The following is a 21,245-nucleotide window of genomic DNA, read 5'->3' on the forward strand; positions in this document are numbered from 1 at the left end:
TGACTTTGACAAAATGGGTAATATAGGGAAGATAAACTGTACTGAAGAAGCATTGAGCTGGATCCAAAGCCATGCTGCAGGTTATATATGGACCCTGAAGTCAGCAGCTGAGAATACTGGACCACACCAGGCCAAGGTATTGACACAAGCTAAAGGTATTTCTGTGGAAACCAATTTCTACTACCTATTTCCGTTTCCAGATTGTTCATGAAGACATGTATGTGAGGAAACACCCCCAGAAAAAACACTGCAACGGGCAGAAATGTGCCACCTGGTACTTCCCAGTATCTTCTTGTTGGTGTGGGAAGCAAAGCAGCAGGCATCACGCTTGCATCCTCTTAGGCAAGGTCGCAGTTAGGTCACGTGATCAGGCGTGTGACATAAAAGGTGGTGGGGAAACGACCTGGGACTCTATTGGCAAGAATGAAGGGGCTGCTGGTTTTCACTGCGCTGTTTGTGGCTGTGTTCGGGAAGGAGACCTTCCAGGGGTGAGCGAATGCACTGAAGTTTGATGGTCATTTTTGGAAAATGTTCATTTTGTGTCATGTTTAAGAAATTGCCGGTGTTTACAAAAGTTTGAGAAAGCAAGAAGAGTAATTCATCTGTAGGTCATTCTTGCCCTTGTAGTCATTTGCTTCTTCAGACAGTCAGGCTTTTACACTTTTATATCACTTCATGTACCATTGAAGAATCTACTCACACATTAAAGAACAGATATTAGTCCAATGTTAACAGTAGTCCACGTTTATGGTGGACCTTCAACTTTAAGTCATAGCGTAAGCAGACATGCAAGCCACAGTCTATGTGTGGCAAGTTATATTACTCACGTTATTTCCGTAACTCCAACCTCCCTTTTCAATCACTACCCCTCTATAGTTGTTGAAAATTGGATTGTTCTCCGGTTTTTGCAGAGACCAGGTCCTTCGTATCACTGCGAAAGATGAGGGCCAGCTCGCTCTCCTGAAGGAACTGGCTGGGATGGAACATCTCGAAGTACGTAATATGACCATGACCGATGTAAATTTATGACAAGGACATTTCCCTTTTACTCAAGCATGTCAAAACACTAACACAGTGGTTTCATGGATGAAGATTAAGACTTGTCCTAAAACAACTACGCACAGTTGAGTTGGTTTGTCAGCCTAATGCGTAATCTCTTTGTATCTCTTTCAGCTGGATGTGTGGAGGGAACCCACTGACCTCTCCACACCCGTGGACATCAGAGTCCCCAACATCCACCTGCAGACTGTCAAGGCCTTCCTGGAGGCCGAAGACATTCAATACTACATCATGATTGAGGACCTGCAGGTAGGACCATGCAAACACAATCTAATTATCTGTTAGATGTCACGGAGAGACAGACCGGGGTGTGGGGATTATTGCATTGGTACGTCCATATCAAGACTTAAGTGAAGAAGAGGGTTGGATTTGGATTCTGTGAGGCACAACTGGATCTGTGCTCATGTGGATGGAAATACATGCCTGAGACATGTTACAATGTCTAAATAAAATGCCGTGCATTCTGTTTTGACTGCTGTCTGTAATTTTGGAAATGTCTGTAATCAGCGATGTCACCGTGACTCCAGACCTGTTGTTAACAAAGCAAATGATACGTGTTTTCATACAAAATTGAGCTTTGACCCCGCTCGTCCCAGGTAATGTTGGATGAGGAACAGGAGCAGATGCTCAAGGCTGCTCGCACCGCTGCCCCGAGGACCACCGATGACTTTGACTACTCCAACTACCACACCATTGACCAAGTAAGTTCCTTACCCGACACACAAGTGGCATGGTAAGATGGACCAGCCCGTTTCAGAGGACGGTTTTCACGTTTCACGCTTATCCGCACACGTTCAGCCAGACAACAATAACACATCATTTTTCATGTAAGAGTTACGTAAGAGTAACAGAAGAGTAACATAATTGTGACATAAGAGTAACACAGTCTGACACAGCACCTACATTATTGTTTTGTTATTTTCATTTGCCTCTGTCAGGGCCTGCCTGCAAAGAACGGTCACTAGGCATCTCGATGTTTAGTTTTTATTGTTGGTCCCCAATTAGGGGCAGCAGCCCAGCATTGTCTCTAATTGGGGCTCCTTTTTAAGTTGCCATTTTCTAACCTAAGTCGTGGGTGTTTTTTGGTGTTTTGGAAAGACACTAATAAAGGAATTCTTGCTCTCAACCTCTGTCCCTCGGGTCCTGTCTTCCAACTGTGACGGCCTCTATCTTTTCCATACAGATCTACGCTTTCCAAGACATGCTGGTAGCAGAAAACCCCAGCCTGGTCAGCAAAGTTGTGATTGGCCAGAGCTACGAGCGCCGGCCCCTGACTGTGCTCAAGGTATGTTCCTGACTCCAGTGAGTATTATCTGTCATGGCTGTGTGCCGTTTTAGTAGTAATCTGGACAAGTGGAAACATCAGATAAAAAGTATTTTTTAATTGAAGAAAAGACACTTATGTGTTACAGTACTCAGACTGTGTGATGTTCCCTCTTGTATTGACTTTGGTGTTATTTTACATAACTAATTCTCAAGTAGAGTTTCAAATGTTTTCTGGAAATGGGTGAGAACTCTGTTCCTCAACATTCAACTACAGGTAGCAGAAAGATTTGAGCATTGCCTGAAGGTAGGGAAGAGAAGCTCCCCTTGCCTCTCTGTGGGCAAGCACCATGGCCTTGAAGAGAATGTGAGCTGAGGGCGGACAATAGATCGAGGAGGAGAATAAGTCTTTGGCTTTGGGTAGAGCTTCTGTGACACAGATGAGAGTGATCTTGGTTGAGTGATGCGTCTTGAAGCCTGGCTAATTAGGGTCAATTGGATTGTTCTGAGAGCGATAACGAGTTGGTCAGAGACACTACGATAAAGTGTGATGGAAAGGCCGAAGGGATAGTTGTTGACAGCAGAGGGGTCCGTTGTTGGTTTCTATGGGAGGGGAGTGACTCTGGCCATCTTGTCAGTGTTCTTCACAGCCCTTCCTTCTCTCTTGTAGTTCAGCACTGGTGGAACGAACAAACCTGGCATCTGGATTGACACTGGAATCCACTCCAGAGAATGGGTCACTCAGGCTAGCGGCACCTGGTTTGCCAAGAAGGTACATCAAAACCCTCACCGTCAGCCTTTAAGCCTTTCCCCTCATCTAGTCAGCTCTTCTGCCACTCTTCCACTTCAACACATCAACCCCACTAACTTTGCATGGACAGTCAAGATGCAAGATTGATAAAAGCATTTCTGTTTCGCATTCCAGATTGTGACCGACTACGGACGTGACACTGCCCTCACCTCCATCCTGAACAAGATGGACATCTTCCTGGAGGTCATGACCAATCCTGACGGCTTCGCCTACACCCAAACTAGTGTAAGTTTCTCACAACAGAAATAATGTAACATTTTCTGTACATTTTAGGAAGCATATGATTTCAACATTACATTTGTTTTTTTCATGTGACCTTTTTGACTAACTGTTACCCACAGGGTCCTCAATCTCTTGTAGAATGTCGGTCATAGTATCACAACTTCACTTTCTCAAGCCTCAGTGTTGCTTCCTGTTTGGTCGTCTAACTTCACCCTGACATGCATCACTGTCCACAGCTTCTACTACTAGACCAAAGCAGAGAAACTGTGACGTTGACCTTTTATCTCCCATAGAACCGTATGTGGCGTAAGACCAGGAAACCCAACCCTGGCTCTTCCTGTGTTGGAACTGACCCCAACAGGAACTGGGATGCTGGTTTTGGGGGTATGTTTATCACTGAATGATACCGAGTAACACTATTGCTTTATATCAAATAATACTCACATTTCTTGTCTATCTTTAACCACTTTCCTGTTAAATAAAGTTTATTTACCTTCTTTGGTAGGTCCTGGAGCCAGTTCCAGCCCATGTTCTGAGACGTACCGTGGACCCAGTGCTCACTCCGAGTCAGAGGTCAAGTCTATTGTGGACTTTGTTACATCTCATGGCAAACTGAAGTCCTTTGTGTCCATCCATTCCTACTCCCAGATGCTCCTTTACCCCTACGGCTACACCAAGACCCCCTGCAAGGACCAGAATGAACTGGTGAGTCCAGGACCCCTTGGTCAGTTGTCTTTGACATGTCTGTAAACAGAACAATTGTGGCAAAAAATGTATATAGATGAATTGCTCACGTCAAATATAAATGAATTACTTGCATTATCAACTTCCCACAGCACAACTTGGCCAAAAAAGCCATCACTGACCTGGCTTCTCTGTACGGGACCTCCTACAGATATGGCAGCATCATCAACACAATCTGTGAGTATCAAAAACCTATGGAATGCCACCATATAATACTCTAATTACTGCATTTCTGTTATCAACACGAGCACAATGAATCTGTATAATGCAACCATAGTCATTAAAATGTTAAAAGCTTAGGGTCTGCATACATTGTAAATTCCATTTCTGGTAAATTCCAGACCAGGCTAGCGGTGGCACCATTGACTGGACCTACAACCAGGGCATCAAGTACTCCTACACCTTTGAACTTAGAGACACTGGTCGCTATGGTTTCATCCTGCCAGCCAATCAGATCATCCCTACTGCCAGAGAGACTTGGCTGGCTCTGATGGCCATCATGAAGCACACCAGTGACAACACCATGTAGATTTCACCATGACAGTGTTGCAAGTAATCTGTCAGAACCATCATCTACTAGAAAAAAAATATTTTACTGATTTCTCATGGACAGATTACCAGAAATATTTACTTGACTGTTTAGCCTTGGGTTAAGTAGAATATGGTTTGCTGTCCCAACGATCATGCTTTGCAAGAAAATAAAAAGAATCGACAAAGTACAGCATTTATTGTCAAATGAACTGTTTATGCTTGTAACTGATTTGATGTGATTTTTTTGTTGTTGTTGTTAGTTTCACCTATTACTTTGCTATGACACTACGTCATCTGAGTTATCGCATTTTGTCATCTCTCAGGAACATCAATGTATTAGCGTGAGAGTTTTGGTTCTGGGTTTCCTACAGTGGACTGGTTCAATGTCTGTCTGATTTTGGAACATTCTAATGAAAACAATGTCACTTTAAAATAAGAATAAATTGTTCATGGTTATGTCAGCAAAATTGCACACTTGAGCAAAAAGGACATTTCCAGTTCCATAACATGCCCTGGCCATTATCAAATGTACCTTTAAAATATACAGCACTGAGTCCCAATGCAATTTCAGAAGAGATATACAAATGAAACCAAACATTGCACCATCTACCCCTGGTATTTTCTTACCAAAGAACCAAGTACTGTTGACAAATACTCCTGTTTTGCAATATTTTTCCAGTGAGAACTCATGACTGATCATGGAGGTAATCCATTTTAATATCTCTTGAATATTATTTCACAGAACTGCAGTCGTGCACAAAAGATTTCACTCCCTCTTCCAATTGGTGCAACCTAGGGCTTACCAAGACATGATGTTCTAGAAGTGTATAGCCTGAATTGTGTTGCCTGCGTTTTTTTTAACATCTTTGGGTCACTGTTGTAACAGGAAAGTGCACGTAGTACAGCCGACACGGCACAAACTCCTCTGCCAACTACATCATTGACTTTTCCAAAACTGTTGAAGCTCTCGCCAGGAAGCCGATTCACTTTTGACTGCAATGTTTTGTGCAGTGTTCTCAGGTGATTATTTCACATGCACGATAACCTCCCACTAAGCAAAATATGTTGAACATTGTCTTTTCAACCACAAAGAAATGTTTGAGGTCTTATTTTGGCCCTTGAGCAAGGCAGTTAACCATATGTTACTGTACTTGTAAACGAGAATGTCATATGTCAACTTAGCAACTAAAAAAAGTAATATCCATTATCAAACATGTGTAGGGGAATGTTTTAGTATTAGGGAGTATCAAGGAAAATATAGAATAAGTAAATATATTTTTTATGAACTGTGGGTTGAAATCACCTCATTGAATGTACAGGTATGGTGGTTTGAGTTAGATTAACCACAAATCATTACACCAGCTGAAATCCTATGTGTAAATTAGCAGGCACTGCCACACAGTACAGTTGAGTCATTGTGGCGGGGGATCAAATCCTGGTGATACCGTGAGGGGGCCTTGGATTCCTGGCGATGGCCCTGGCAGTGAACCAGCAGTTCCCAAGGGTCCGGCAAAAGGTGGCAGAAAATTGGCCCAGTGCCGGTCTGGATGTCGGACAGGGCTGCCTAATTTTATTGTGCTAGCAACCTCTCGTAGTAGGTTTTGCATCTGCCAGCTCATTCATGGTTGAGCCAATGAATTAATTCGTTGTGGACCAGGGACTTACTTCATTCTTTAAGCATTGGCATAACTTCCTGTCTGAGGGAGCAGTGGTATGGAAAACAGAACATGTTTTAGAGGCCTGGTCTCAATATTCATCTCTCCTGCATCTGCTAAGGGGTTTTTGCAAAGAGTCATGGCCATAATCATGAAGAGTCATGGCCGTAATCATGATCATGGATGACATGGAATTGGGAAGGACGGAAAAAAAATGTACTTAGTGGTTAAATGTGATTGTGATACTAAATTAATCTCTTACAAATTAATAAATTTTTTTTATAAATGAGACATCAGATATGAGTGGAGGACACAAAAAAAATTCCACTTAAAAATCCACAAAATAAACAAAGCGTAATGTGGTTTCTGTAACGTGAGCCATTGAGTTCTCTCATACCAGGATCCTACATTTCTTTCAAGCTATGCAGTGCACCAAGTCCACAGAAAGACTTGCGGCGACTCTTAGGGGGCATGGAGGAATATTTGCATCTGCTTCTTATAATGATATTCATAGATCCAGAGGATTTCCAAAGTAATGACAAGCACTGACAAGCTGATCAAATAGAACATGAGACCAACTTGAAAATCTAGTTCATTCTCATTATTAAAAGTGTTGAATGAAACTGCTTCACGACAGCACCATCAGTGATAGTCAGAGTGAGAAGCAGAACAGCAGGCTTGAAAGACATTAAGAAGACAATACCGAGTTATAAAAGTTATTGCTATTGTCAAAGGTGGTAGACAAGGTGTGTGTGGCTCTACTCCATTGCGTATGATGAAACAGCTGATTGTCTTGACTGCGCTGTTTGTGGTCGTTATCGGCAAGGAGACTTTTAAGGGGTGAGTGATTGTCAAATGTCCCTGTAAAGAGAACACTTTACAGGGACATCTTTAATCTTTAATCAATGCGTAGAAGCGATATACATTGAAGAAGCGGTGTGTGTTAAAGCAATATATGTAGATGAGGTACATGTTGAAGCGGTACGTGTTGAAGTGGTATATGTAGATGAGGTACATGTTGAAGCAGTACTTGTTAAAGTGGTATATGTACATGAGGTACATGTTGAAGCGGTACGTGTTAAAGTGGTATATGTACATGAGGTACATGTTGAAGCGGTACGTGTTAAAGTGGTATATGTACATGAGGTACATGTTGAAGCGGTACGTGTTAAAGCGGTATATGTAGATGAGGTACATGTTGAAGCGGTGCATGTTAAAGCGGTATATGTAGATGAGGTACATGTTGAAGCGGTACGTGTTAAAGCGATATATGTAGATGAGGTACATGTTGAAGCGGTACGTGTTTAAGCGATATATGTAGATGAGGTACATGTTGAAGCGGTACATGTTAAAGCGGTATATGTAGATGAGGTACATGTTGAAGCGGTACGTGTTAAAGCGATATATGTAGATGAGGTACATGTTGAAGCGGTACATGTTAAAGCGGTATATGTAGATGAGGTACATGTTGAAGCGGTACGTGTTAAAGCGATGACATTGTTACTATTGCTGCTGTGATATGTTTACAGGCACCAGGTGCTTCGTATCACTGGGAGAGATGAGGTCCAGCACACTCGTTTGCAGGAGCTGACTGATATGGGGCATCTCCAGGTGAGGCATGACCATCAACCTATGACATCATGTCATTCTGGTGCAATCACATTTCGGAGGAAAACACCATTGAACGGAGTAATCCGAGCAGATCGCCTGTATACTGTATAATGCGTGATCCCTTCATTTTTCTTGTTGCTCTCGTCTACTCCAGTTGGATGTGTGGAAGAAGCCCATTGACCTCTCCACACCTGTGGACATCAGAGTCCCCTCCAATAGCCTGCAGACTGTAAAGGCCTTGCTGGAGGATGCAGATATCCCATACTCTGTCATGATTAAGGACCTGCAGGTACACTTTCTGGACTGCAGGGAAAAGAGCGCTTATCTGAACTTTATTAGGCATTATTAATGCATTGTTATTTATTTAAGTAGCTATCCATATTTTGATGCTGCCAAAAAAAACAAATGATGCAGCCTGACAATCCAATACTTAGTAGAAGAACACAGAAGAGCAGTCATTGGAATTACTTTAAACCCTTTTCTAACAGGCTGTCTTAGACCAGGAGATGGAGCACATGGGTTTTCGTGCCACTGAGCCAAAACACACGGACGACTATGACTACGGCAACTACCACAATGGGGACGAGGTCAGGGCGGCCCGTTCAGATATAAGCATGCTGTTTAACGTCTGCATTGATGACACTGGCGTGTCAGTGTTGTCTTGAAAATCCAACCTCTAATGAAAGATTGTCCTACTGCATCATTCCAGATCTACAGTTTTCAAGACATGCTGGTGGCAGAGAACCCCAACCTGGTCAGCAAGATCGTGATTGGCAGGAGCTATGAGGGCCGCCCGCTGAATGTGCTTAAAGTGTGTCTTGTCTGTTTTGAACACTGTTTTAGTGACTTAAAATCAATCTCTCCAAACTTGTACCAGATGAAGTCAATACTCTCCTCGGTCTCTCACAGTTCAGCACTGGTGGCACGAACCGCCCTGGCATCTGGATCCACTCTGGAATCCACTCCAGAGAATGGATCACTCAGGCCAGTGGCACCTGGTTTGCCAAGAAGGTAATCAACTTTCAGTCCCTTTCCTTCCGGTCAGATTCTCAGGTTGAACTTCCCATAATGGTCATGAGTCACAATGCAAGTAATAGCAAATAGCACTGAAGGCTACACAGGATTATGAGACTGTATTTGCTTTTGCTAACATTAGACTGGAATATAGTGACTCACGCAGGGGAATCCAACTCTACGGCATTGCAAGTTCCTCTTTAATTCACCTGTCTCGATGTCAGGCTGTTCCACTTCTAAATACCCGTGGGGATGTTTCATACCCCAACAGGTTGGTAAATATTTGTCAGAAGTGGGATGTCACTCCTATGAGACCGGGCATTCTCTATTCCCTGTGATAATGTACGTTGGTCTTTCTGTTTCAATTACCACCAGATTGTCACTGACTATGGCAGAGACCCTGTCCTCAAGGCCATTATAGATCACATGGACATCTTCCTGGAGATCATGGTCAACCCAGATGGCTACTACTACACACATACTAACGTGAGTCCCGGAAACAATATAGCTGATTTATTAATAACAGTCCATCCAATAATCCTTTGTGAGGGAAGCTGGGATCCTTCCCTTAAAAAATGTTTTTACATGCTACGTTATTTGACAGGTGTACACTAACAGTGAAATGCTTGCTGTGTTTATGGGCATTTTAGTTAAAAATAGATAAAATACAGAAAAGATAATGTAAATAAAATGTTAAGCTAGAGATTAGTGACACAAGGATATGAAATGAAAATACCACGGGATAAACACAAAATTATTTGAATAACAATCATTTGTAAACTTTATATATACAGGAAATATCAGGGTTGGTGTGTGGGAGTACAATATCAGTTAAGTTTGTGTGAGGGTTTACTGTAGTCTAGTGTTTGTGCAGTACAGTCGATACTACATGATTATGCACAAATGCATAATCGAGTATCTGTTTGAAATTAGTCAGTTTTGGTTGACAGTGTTATGGCTTGGGGGTGTAGGCAGTGCTTGATCCAATCGGTTACAGACTTGAAAAAAAAAAGAAAAAGAAAACAGTCTATGACTTGGGTGGCTGGAGTCAATTGTGAAGCATTCCTCTGGCACCACCTGGTGTAGAGATCTTGGATGACAGGCCTCCAAGCATTTTAGGGTTATGTAGTTGCCGTACCAAACGACAACCCCAAACATGCACCTCTCAAGGGCTCCCAGTTTTGAGTGAGCTTAGTGGACGGTTTGTAGCCAGCCCTCACTATCTGGAGGTGAACTCTGGATATCCAGGACCCAGACAAACACGGGGGTGTTCAGTCCCAGGGTCCTGAGCTGAGTGAAGAAATTGTATGACACTATGGTGTTGAATGCTGAGTAGTGTTTGATCAACACACATAATTCCTAATTGTGGAAGCTTGACTCCTATTTGCTCTTCCTTAATGCTCAGACTCTGTACATTTTAACTAACTAAACATCCATATTCTCCAGTCTGATGTGTAAATATTGAACTATCTTATCTTTATTTGCTTTATAGACTATTTCTATTGGTATTTCCTCAATATTTACTAATACTATTTATTTCAAGTGCATTTACGCTGATATTCTATTGTTGTTGATCTGTTGTGAGGTAACTTAAAAGTAAGCACTTAATTAAATATACTGTTCATATAACAATTAAAACCTGAGGCCAATGTTGAGTGCAAGTGGGATTGTGTCGTCTGTGGATCTCTTGGGCCGGTATGGGTCCAGGATGTCCAGGCTGATGGTGATGATGTGAGCCATGAATAACCTTTCAAAGCAAACATAAGAACGTTGTAGTGGATATTCTTTTCCTTCTCCTTGAAATCAGCAGCTCTGACCTTTTAGCCTGTGCACATGTTGCCATCAATAAAAGGGATATAAGGACTGTGATATACAGTACAGTCATGGGGATTATGTCATTGATGCGCTGAAGCCAGTGACTGCAGTGGTTAATTAGTCAATGTTTCGGCTGAATCTCTGGAACATTACCCTGTTTGTGCCTTGCAGCACCCGTTTCACCTGACCTCTTCCTTACTGAGCGCATCATCGGTACTTCCTGTTGAGTTTTTGTTCGAAGTAAGGAAGAAGTAGAACAGTCCTGGTTAGATTTGCCAAAGAGAGGAGGCGAGGTAGTCCTACAGCATCCACTGTAATGGAGTAAAGGCGAGTGTGTGGTCACTTCTAGTTGCACCATAGATTGTTTGTGTTGGGATGTAGACCATGACAAAAATACATTTTTAGAACTCTTTGGAATATTGGTCTATAGCTTTACTATGAGTAATCTCAGATGAGAAAAAGTCTAGACTTTCTGAACATTAGAAGTCGTGCTCCAACTGTGGTTAACAAGATCTTACGAACCTATTGACCGTGTCCTTCCTTTATGTTCTACAGAACCTTGGATCCTACTGAACTATTCACCATGCTGTCCCTTTATATTTCACAGGATCGTATGTGGCGTAAAACCAGGAAGCCTAACCCTGGCTCTTCCTGTGTTGGGGTGGACCCCAACCGGAACTGGGATGCTGGTTTTGGAAGTAGGCTGGCTTCTGTTGGCTTCTTAAACTGTTTTGTGACCTATTTGTAGCCCAGGTTTTTCCTGAAATGAAAATGGTTGAACACTTCAGTGTGATGGTGAAAATGAGGGCAGACAAGCTGTTTAACTATGTTGTCAAAGAATTCAGGTCTCTCTGACTGATAGGGTTAAAGGGCAGACAGTTGAAACGGAGGAGCGTCTGTGTCGTGGATGGACTGTCCCTGGTCTGATGGTTGTATTCTTCCATATGTTTTACAAGCCACTGGTTCTAGCAATGACCCCTGCCAACAGACTTACCGTGGACCCATGCCTCACTCGGAGCCTGAGGTCAAGGCCATCGTGGACTTTGTCAAGTCACACGGCAACTTGAAGGCCTTCATCGACCTCCACAGCTACTCCCAGAGGCTCATGTACCCATATGGCTACACCAAAAACCCATGCAAGGATCAGAGGGAATTGGTGAGACTGCCCCAGCTCCGAAACAGTCTCAGCAATTGCTAATTGTATTTGAGGCAATATTACACCTTCACAGTATATTGTGAAACAAGGGGAAAACTCCATTTTAGTTATTGCACTGCGGGGGTCAGGTTTCAGCATACACAGAGGACATATATTTAGTCTGTTGAATACCTTGCGTTGTTCCAGGTTGTGCAGGTCTGTTGACATAATTTCACCCACAGCATGACCTGGCCAGGAAGGCCATAAGTGACCTGGCTACTCTGTATGGAACTCCATACACATACGGCAGCGTTATTACCACCATATGTGAGTAAAGGGGTCAGACCACAGCCTACGATCATTTACTTATTCAGAATACACTGTCTTTTACTCACATAATAAGGTCCAATACAGTCTTTTCATTTGTACATTTTTACAATGCATTTATTGTCCACTAGATCAAGCCAGAGGCATCACCATTGACTGGGCCTACAACCAGGGCATCAAGTACTCCTACACCATGGAGCTGAGAGACACTGGTCGCTATGGTTTCCTACTGCCAGCCAATCAGATCATCCCCACCGCAGAGGAGACTTGGCTGGGTCTGAAGACCATCATGAGTTACACCAAGGATAATACTAAATAGAGTTCACCATGACAACAGCAGCAATATGTCCACAAATGTAGTGATTTTATGACACTGTAAATGTCTTGATTACATTTTCTACTGTTGTGTACAGTATCTGGTCCAGGCTGGTCATGACACCTACCTACAAGTCCACTAGAGTCAAAGACTTGATCTTGGCTTGCTTACCGGATTTTTCAAGCAATAAGTGACATTAAATTGGCTCAAAAGGGAAAACCTGTATCAAAATGTACATTGTGCATTTTATTTAACATAGAAAATACAAAAAAATAACAACTGACATTTTATTTCCTTTCAAACAATGGATGATACGGTTTGAAAGAAAAGTATGTCTTTATGATCAGAAAGTTTCAAATGAATTTACAGTTTCACACAGGCAGATCACCGATCCTCACACAAACAGACCAGGCTTCAGCCAGAAAAGATTATTGCACCCCTCAAAAGCACAACTTTTCAGTTAGAGCGCTTATCTTCATCTCAAGAGCAACCAATGACATCTAAGACAACAACCTTTAAACCAATAGGCCGGAGACTCAAGACAAAAACACAAATACTGTTTCACATTTTCTTTTCAAATGGATCGGATGTAGCAAGGTTCTCCTATCTAAATTCGCATGAGTACTATCCCGTAGTGCCCTCTTCATCAATGTGACGTCGCTGTAGGTTACAAGACGCATGCCACCACCAAGTCCTTGACTGCAAACACATAGTGCTTTCGTGACACTCCATGTAACATCAGCACATTCCAAAGAAGGTTGATCACTAGGCAAAGACAATGTAACATCAAAAATAGCATCTTCTAAGTTGGAAAATAGAGAATCTGTTTGATCAAATTTTTAACTTTCCCATATAAATACGGTTTAAAAGGCATCTGATACACAATACATTATCCCTACAGTTAAAAATATGTTCAGTGAATGCCCTAAAACAACAGTACACACTTCTGGTTATTTGGAACGTGCAACATAAGATATTATCTGTTGCACTTTCGTGATATGACATATAGAAAATTAGTGTTGAGAGAGACAAACTAGAAAAATGTCAAGATGAAGTGCTGGAAACCAGTGACTGGAATCACCAACAGATCAAGGAGGAATGGCTCATGAATTAAGCACAATATACGAGATAACAATATATTTACATATCTTATTCAGTGCAGAGCAAAATCACCTTATGATCACACTCAATTACTTTTCTTGTATTCACTGCACGTCCGGTCAAATCTACAGCAAAACGTATATTTTCCTGTACAGGAAAACTGTTATAGAGAACCCTTTACTAGGCCTCTTAAAAGTGGACGGAGGTACCAGACTCCACCTGGAAGACCCGGATTGTGCATTAACAGCTCTGCTCACGATGTAGTGACAATCACTGTAAATTAGCAGACAATCCGTTGAATCCCAGGATGATGCCGAACCCAGCAGGTCTTGTGCCCCTGAGGAGTGGAGCTGAGCACCCGGGCCAAGGTGGAGACTCCGTTCACAGAGGGGGAGGGGCACAGCAGCGGTGGTAGTGAAATTATTTATTTAGGTTTGACTGTTGAGGGGTGGGAGAGAAAGGCTGATTGTTATTTCCACGGCCGGCTGCTCTGGGATCTGGCAGGTTCAGAGCCGGCCAGGGAGGACGCCCGTACACTCCGAGCGCTGGACGACTTAGACTGGGCACTGCCGGCGGACGAGCGGCTGCTGAGCCGGCCTGGGACAGGCACACAGAGACAGCAATCAGTGAGAAGTAACCAGGACTTACTATCTCTACATGTCGGACTAGTACTCCGTTAGTCGCCTGTTGGTCACCGAACAAATCAAACTACAGTGAATTTAAGTGCACAGCACTTTTACGGAAGGCTCACGCTCCTTAGCTCAATCCAGTTTTCCATATCTCTTTATGCAATGCTGGACAGTCTTCTCCTTGCTGCTAGCTGGCTGTTAGCTTGCTGCTAGCTTGCTGCTAGCTTGCTGCTAGCTTGCTGCTAGCTTGCTGCTAGCTTGCTGCTAGCTTGCTGCTAGCTTGCTGTTAGCTTGCTGTTAGCTTGCTGTTAGCTTGCTGTTAGCTTGCTGTTAGCTTGCTGTTAGCTTGCTGTTAGCTTGCTGGCATAGCCTTACTGTTGAAGTCTTAATCAGCGGTTCTCAGGTCTCATGACCCAGAGCAATACTAGTACCCATTCTACCCTTTAAATCAGGTAAATGCAATTAACTACCTTGTAGAAAACTAGCTGTATTCCAGGTACTTACTGTTGGTAGCTGAGGGAACTAGCATCTCCTCCAGGTGAATCTGGATGTTGGCCAGGTCGTCTGAAGTGAACCTCCACTTCTTTTCGGCTGGCAGGAGTAACTGTCTGGGAGTGGAGCGTTTCCTGCCGGCTGTCGTGGTGGGAGACGGGAGGCACGACACCGGGATGGAGCCTGTTGTCATCCCTTCAGGAAACTTCTGAGCAATCACTTTTAGTCCTGGAGGTGAAAAAGAGAGGCGAGATAGAGACAGAAAGATAGGAAAGAAAAGTTTAGAAAATGCTTTATGATAATAATAATAATAATAATAATAAAGAATTTGCTACTTTCTAACTAATGCTTACCCAATACACCCCCAAAAACATACCTCCGGAGAGCATGAAGAGGTTCTCGAAGCCGCGCTCACACATAGTGGTGGCTGCCTGGGCTGCAATCCTCTCATCTTCATCATAGACTATAATGATTTTACCAGGCATGTTTTTCTACACAGGGTCATGGTTAAGGGATTCAAAGTACAACGGTTTGGCTGAGAAATATGTGGATTTTTTACTAGTGTGTATAGCCCTAGTTCAGATTTTCTGGTAAGGGATGCAATGAATTGACATTATGAGGGTGTTTCTTTTGGTGGAAGGATACATAATCCAGCACTTCCTTGGTGTATGGATTCATCGTTCGTGAGAGGGTTGCAATAGGGTAACTGTATGCTATGGAGAAAATAGAGATTTCACAATATGCACGGTAATTAGGAGGAAGCCCTTTCCTGGCTACATAATGGATGGACAGTTTCTTCTCCAGAAATAATCTGGATAGGAGTACCTTTAGACCATCTCAAAATATTAAACACTGTTATTGGTCCCAGACAACAACTGGCTCAGCTCTTTTATTAGATGTAATTGGCTTTGATCCTTTGATTGATTAGAGATTACCCAGCTGCTAATGACATTTAGTACAACCGTATTCATTTTGATGTCAACTAAAAAACAGCAAATGGAAGGACTGAAAAATCTGGCCAATGATTCAGTATTCCAGTTTCAGGTAATGGAAAAACCTCCCTGAGATATTAGATCAGGATCATCCAGTTAGCATAATTTGGGTTTCATAACTTCTAGGAGTCATTGCTCTGGTCATTATATTCTGGCCCAGTGTACATCCATGTGAAACAGTAAGTAAATTTTTTTGTTTACATATTTGGATACATTGATATCTGAGCTACATTCCAACCAGATTCATTAACACACTTTGAAACCATTCATGCAATTACATTAACAGAAACTGAACATCATTACTTGGAAAAGGTTAGCATGCCAATACCTTCATCTTCAAATAAAATGGCTAAAATTAGAATCAGGTGCACCAAAACAGATGCAAATGATTAGAACATCATTAGAGAGTAATTTGGGAGGGCCCAGCCTCCCATAAATATTAGCAACTTGGTCTGGTTTGGTCGTAAGCATATTGTGCTAACACATCATGTCGATATCAAACAACCTTTCCAAGGCCCAAAGCCCAGGCCTCTCTTGCCTCAAACAATGAAGTGCTTGAGTAAACTGTCAGAAAGAAACTGCACAAACTTGTCCTACATAGGTCAGGAAGGAAGAAGCTTCTGCTCGCAAAAAATAGTCACAAATCTCAACTCTATATGTGTACAAAAAAATAAGAATAATAAAAGAATAATACAACTTTCCAGGGGGTGTATTTCACTTTTCTTGACTGTAATTGCAATCTGACATTATAAAATCCTGATAATTGGATTGTTTTCATATGGTCAGTGTTACAACACATCTACAAAGCCCTTGGTGGTGGGGTCAAAATCAGAATAAATAGTTCTATGTTCAGAATTGTATTTCTATGGTTCCACATACCACTGATTATGTGACACTGGTCATACTGCTCTCTGTCCCTGACGTCCAGCAGCAGGTAGGGGCATTCTGGGTAGGGGCATTCTGGGTAGGGGCATTCTGGGAGGCAAGGGTTGGTGACGGGCGTCAATGTCACATTCTTTCGTCCGTTCTTATTCAGGTCCAGTTCTCCCACGCCACTTATTACACTGTGGAGATGACAGCGCTAATTAGAGGGAAGCTACTCTCACTTACCCAGAAGTCTAATTAGTGGAAGTTTCTCACTTCCTGTTTAACTCCTGGATGGAGTCAGCTGTGCTCCCGGTTTTAATTCTGGGATACATAATTGTGTGAGAGTCTAGAGCTCAGCACACTAAAAATCACAACGGTCACTTTACGTGTAGTTTTCTGTTCGGCCCGCCACCCACACCCAAACAATCTGCCACCCGGTGAAGGTGATAAACTGCCTCCTGAGGAGATCGAGTTACAGCCTTATGTTCTACTGGGTAAAGGGAGCTTGCAACCCTTGGGGAAAGGCTAATATCAGATGGAGGGTTTCTTGTGCTAGACAAAGGGAAAATTGTTGTTGTCGGGGAGAATCTTCAGCTGGAATCCTCAGTTAAATGTGTGTGTTGTTGAATACTGAGAGAGATGGCGTTACAGCTGAGCCTGTATCTATGGGTTGTGGTTATAGATGTGGTGTTCTAGTTTTACAGGTGTGAGAAAGGGTGTGCGTACCATTGGAGGTCATATTGAGAGAGTGTGTGTGTGAGGGGGAATGAGTGAATGAGTGTGACACTGTTGAAAGTGGGTTGCCGGGCGTTACCTTTGAAGTGTGGATCTGGGGGTGTGTCCAGCGTCCCCTACATCATTGTCTATGAATGGAGGCGGTGTGGGGCTGGTCAGCAGGTAATCGTTGGTCTGCTGAGACGGATGCTCCGCGTCTGCTTCAGAAAACCCAGACAAGTTGTCTGCGGTGGACAAAACACCATAAGGATGTTACAGTGCTTGCCTCAACTGTCAAATAAAACCAACTTTAGTTCGCTGTCAGTACAGATGTGTTAATAAAAACTGGGTCTGCTAAACAAATAGTGCCACATTCTCTTAAAGAGATATATTCTCACCTTCCAGCCTTGGTGTTTCGTCTTCCCTCACACTTTCATTAAGGTCTGATACTGATGCTACCTGAATTACCTGATGGGAAAAAGAGATAACTCCATAGATCATAGTTTTTTTCTATTGAACTAGATTTTTTTGTCCTAGACTAGGCGTAATCAGTGTCAACTATAAAACCCCACTGCAGACTTTCCCCCTCAAATAGTCAGGTGCATGATGTTGCTCTCCTGAGGAGGATGGTCTGGCCAATCAGTGATCTAGAGGAGGATACGTTGGCCAATCAGTGATCTAGAGGAGGATACATTGGCCAATCAGTGATCTAGAGGAGGATACATTGGCCAATCAGTGATCTAGAGGAGGATACATTGGCCAATCAGTGATCTAGAGGAGGATAAACTGGCCAATCAGTGATCTAGAGGAGAATAAACTGGCCAATCAGTGATCTAGAGGAGGATAAACTGGCCAATCAGCGATCTAGAGGAGGATAAACTGGCCAATCAGTGATCTAGAGGAGGATAAACTGGCCAGTCAGTAAAGAAATATAACTAGTAATCCCAGGTTTCATAAGTACATGAATGTGTTACTGTTGAAAGTAAAAAAACAGCACTGACCACTTAGAACATTTCACTTACCAACTGTGCAAATGTTGTAACTTTAAGTCTTTTGAAGAGTTCATCCTTTCTGTACCTGTAATCTAATTCAACACATCATCTATTAAAATAGTAAGAGAACAGTGAAGAACAGAATGGGGAAATTTCCAAAAAAGACACCCAGAAATACTGAGGTTTTCCTATTACAAGTAACTAACAAGTATGATGTCAAACTCCACGGGCCCTGGCCAAACTCCACGGGCCCTGGCCAAACTCCACGGGCCCTGGCCAAACTCCACGGGCCCTGGCCAAACTCCACGGGCCCTGGCCAAACTCCACGGGCCCTGGCCAAACTCCACAGAACTTGGCACCTGTAAAATGTAGCCTATGAATCTTAAATCAGAATCAGTTGGCCCCAGCCGAATGAAAGAATCAGTGTGGCTTATTCCAAAATGGCCACCACAGACGAGGTGCTAATTCAATCAGGTAGTCCAGGAAGTGTATAAGCTGAAACACCCAACAGAACAGGAAATTGTCTGGACTAGAAAAATGCTCATTTGGCCCATCTTAACTCAGGTAGTCCAAAACTCTTGTTTCAGTAGGGACACAAATGAAGGTAACCGTGTCTAGGTACAACAATCCTAACATTTACCTGTTGCTTGAACCACAACACATTTGCTGATTGGTGGCAAGCATACACTCTAATCACCTTACTACACCGGTTTGGCGGAGATGAACTGCAACGGTGATGTAGAAGACCTCAGCCTATATACAAGCCTTACAGACCTCAGCCTATATACAAGCCTTACAGACCTCAGCCTATATACAAGCCTTACAGACCTCAGCCTATATACAAGCCTTACAGACCTCAGCCTATATACAAGCCTTACAGACCTCAGCCTATATACAAGCCTTACAGACCTCAGCCTATATACAAGCCTACAGACCTCAGCCTATATACAAGCCTACTGGAGCTGGACAGTGACTGAATCTCAGAAGTGTCATGAAATGTGACTTACTTGTCTTTATCTCTTCCAGCCTCTCCATATACTTGGTCAGGCTGCATCCTATCGAGATGAAACAAGTAAGATTGTCCTTAATGCTACCATTACCTCTATGACCAACTTATTTTATCAATGCATATGCATCAGAGTCTTTTGCTAATGGTGTTAACCAAGGCCATAACACTTGGACATTGAGGAATATAATACCTGTGTCGAGCCTCGTTCTAACATGCTGATATTTGGGGTTCTGTGGGATTCTTTTTTTCATGTACTGTGAAACAGGAAGCACAGAGAAAAAAAAAAGTCAGTGTCATCAAGGCACGTGAAAGTTACATTTACACCGCTCATAAAAAATTAAGGGAACACTTAAATCATACATTGGGTCTCGATTAACAAAGCTGGGCTGTGAGCACAGGTCCTACTAGAGGGCTGTGAGCACAGGTCCCCCTCATGGAGTCTGTTTCTGACAGTTTGGTCAGAGACATGCACAGCAGTAGCCCGCTGGAGGTCATTTTGTAGGGCTCTGGGTGCTCCTCCTCGCACAAAGGAGCAGATATCGGTCCTGCTGCTGAGTTGATGCCCTTCTACGGCCCTGTCCAGCTCTCCTTGTGTAACGGCCCGTCTCCTGGTATCTCCTCCATGCTCTTGAGACTGTACTGGGTGACACAGTAAACCTTCTTGCGACAGCACGTATGGATGTGCCATCCTAGAGGAGCTGGACTACAGTACCTGTGCAACCTGAATGGGCTGCAGGTACCGCCTCATGCTACCAGTAGTGACAAGGACACTAGAGAAGAATCAGTCAGGAAGGATAAGGAGAGAGCAATTATCTGTGGCCATCACCTGCAAAACCATTCCGTTTTTGTGGGTTGTCTTGCTGTTGCCTGTCCAGTGCCCCTGTTGTCACTTTCATTTGCACTAAAACAGGTGACATTGACTCACAATCGCTAATGCTTCCTTACTGGACAGACTGATAGCCCTGAAGTTTAATTGACTTGGTGTTATACTGTGATACGTGTTCCTTGAATTTTTTTGAGCAGTGTACATTAGAAAACATTCGGCAGGAGATAAAGCATATTCGCTGGAGAAATACAGCAAAGACCTAACTAAAAACGTCTGACACATTGAAGACAACCCAGCAAAGGTTAGCTAGCTAGGCTAATGTAAAACACGTTTTGGCAGGCTAGCAAATCAAACAGGTGAACATACTAAAGCTAAAACGATGACTGAAGATGTAGCTGGGATCTAGGTACATAACTTATATCAGACTGGGATAGCAAAACTGGCTAGCTATATTTGCCATCAAGCTATAGCAGGTAACTTACAGCAGAGTACTGTATGTAGCTAGCTAGAAAACGAACTAAACGATAGTACAAATAACGTTGTTAGCTACTAGTGTAACATCGTCAGTAAGAAATCAATGGCATGGATACACAGAAGGGATGTTTTGCTAGTAGTACTGTAATACACGTAACATGGGTGAAACAAGTGACTTGGCATAGTGACATCCCAAATGTTGCAGTACAGTACATTTAAAACAACATACAAATAAGATGCACTGAAATGTGAAGTAATTGTATATTAACCTCGATGTTGCCGATAGTCCGGTTGGATGACATCTTTCCAAACATAATAGCTAGACAAAACCAAACACCGCTTTCCAAGTCTAACAAGCGTCGTGCTGAATGATCAGAGCGCTATCATTGTCCAATCAAGGAAGCTGTTTTAAGAATGTCGGTTTCCACTAATGTACAGTTAGATGTGGTTGCTTAGCAGCGTGGACTCCTGCCTGGTTCTATGTAGTTGTCTTAGCAGAATGCAGAGCTGCGTTCAGTTGCAAATGGTTCTCAAATGTTGCAGACTTTCCATGAACATACACGGCGTGATTACTTATTCATATTGATGGAGTGCCTTGCGTGTTCTATATACCAAATGTATACATTTCTCTTGCAAATAGTAATTG

General features: G+C 42.9%; 3 protein-coding genes across 3 annotated transcripts; 2 read left to right on the forward strand and 1 right to left on the reverse strand.

Moving 5' to 3' along the window:
• The first annotated feature begins 413 nt into the window (after positions 1-413).
• cpa5 (carboxypeptidase A5) lies at positions 414-4,812 on the forward strand. Its single transcript, NM_001304091.1, is given in 11 exon segments — positions 414-488; positions 912-993; positions 1,174-1,308; positions 1,656-1,760; positions 2,243-2,344; positions 2,993-3,094; positions 3,248-3,358; positions 3,649-3,739; positions 3,861-4,060; positions 4,192-4,276; positions 4,441-4,812. Coding segments are annotated over 11 exon segments (1,266 nt in total). The 5' UTR covers positions 414-423; the 3' UTR covers positions 4,629-4,812.
• A 2,245-nt stretch (positions 4,813-7,057) lies between these two features.
• Positions 7,058-12,636, forward strand: LOC105018297 (carboxypeptidase A1). Its single transcript, XM_010883602.3, has 11 exons — positions 7,058-7,125; positions 7,815-7,896; positions 8,051-8,185; positions 8,385-8,483; positions 8,606-8,707; positions 8,806-8,907; positions 9,286-9,396; positions 11,333-11,423; positions 11,682-11,881; positions 12,103-12,187; positions 12,319-12,636. The coding sequence occupies exons 1-11, from the start codon at positions 7,058-7,060 to the stop codon at positions 12,504-12,506; spliced, it is 1,263 nt and encodes a 420-aa protein (XP_010881904.2). The 3' UTR covers positions 12,507-12,636.
• Positions 12,637-12,734: 98 nt separating this feature from the next.
• cep41 (centrosomal protein 41) lies at positions 12,735-21,063 on the reverse strand. Its single transcript, XM_013138833.3, has 11 exons — positions 20,869-21,063; positions 19,490-19,553; positions 19,298-19,345; positions 18,321-18,382; positions 17,697-17,766; positions 17,399-17,543; positions 16,597-16,781; positions 15,371-15,438; positions 15,102-15,216; positions 14,738-14,953; positions 12,735-14,201 (listed from the first exon to the last, which is right to left on the reverse strand). Exons 1-11 carry the CDS (start codon positions 20,911-20,913, stop codon positions 14,074-14,076), a joined length of 1,146 nt encoding a protein of 381 aa, XP_012994287.2. The 5' UTR covers positions 20,914-21,063; the 3' UTR covers positions 12,735-14,073.
• Between the last annotated feature and the right edge of the window lie 182 nt (positions 21,064-21,245).

This window comes from Esox lucius, chromosome 19, assembly GCF_011004845.1.
Source record: "Esox lucius isolate fEsoLuc1 chromosome 19, fEsoLuc1.pri, whole genome shotgun sequence".
In the NCBI taxonomy this organism is placed as follows: Eukaryota; Metazoa; Chordata; class Actinopteri; order Esociformes; family Esocidae; genus Esox; species Esox lucius.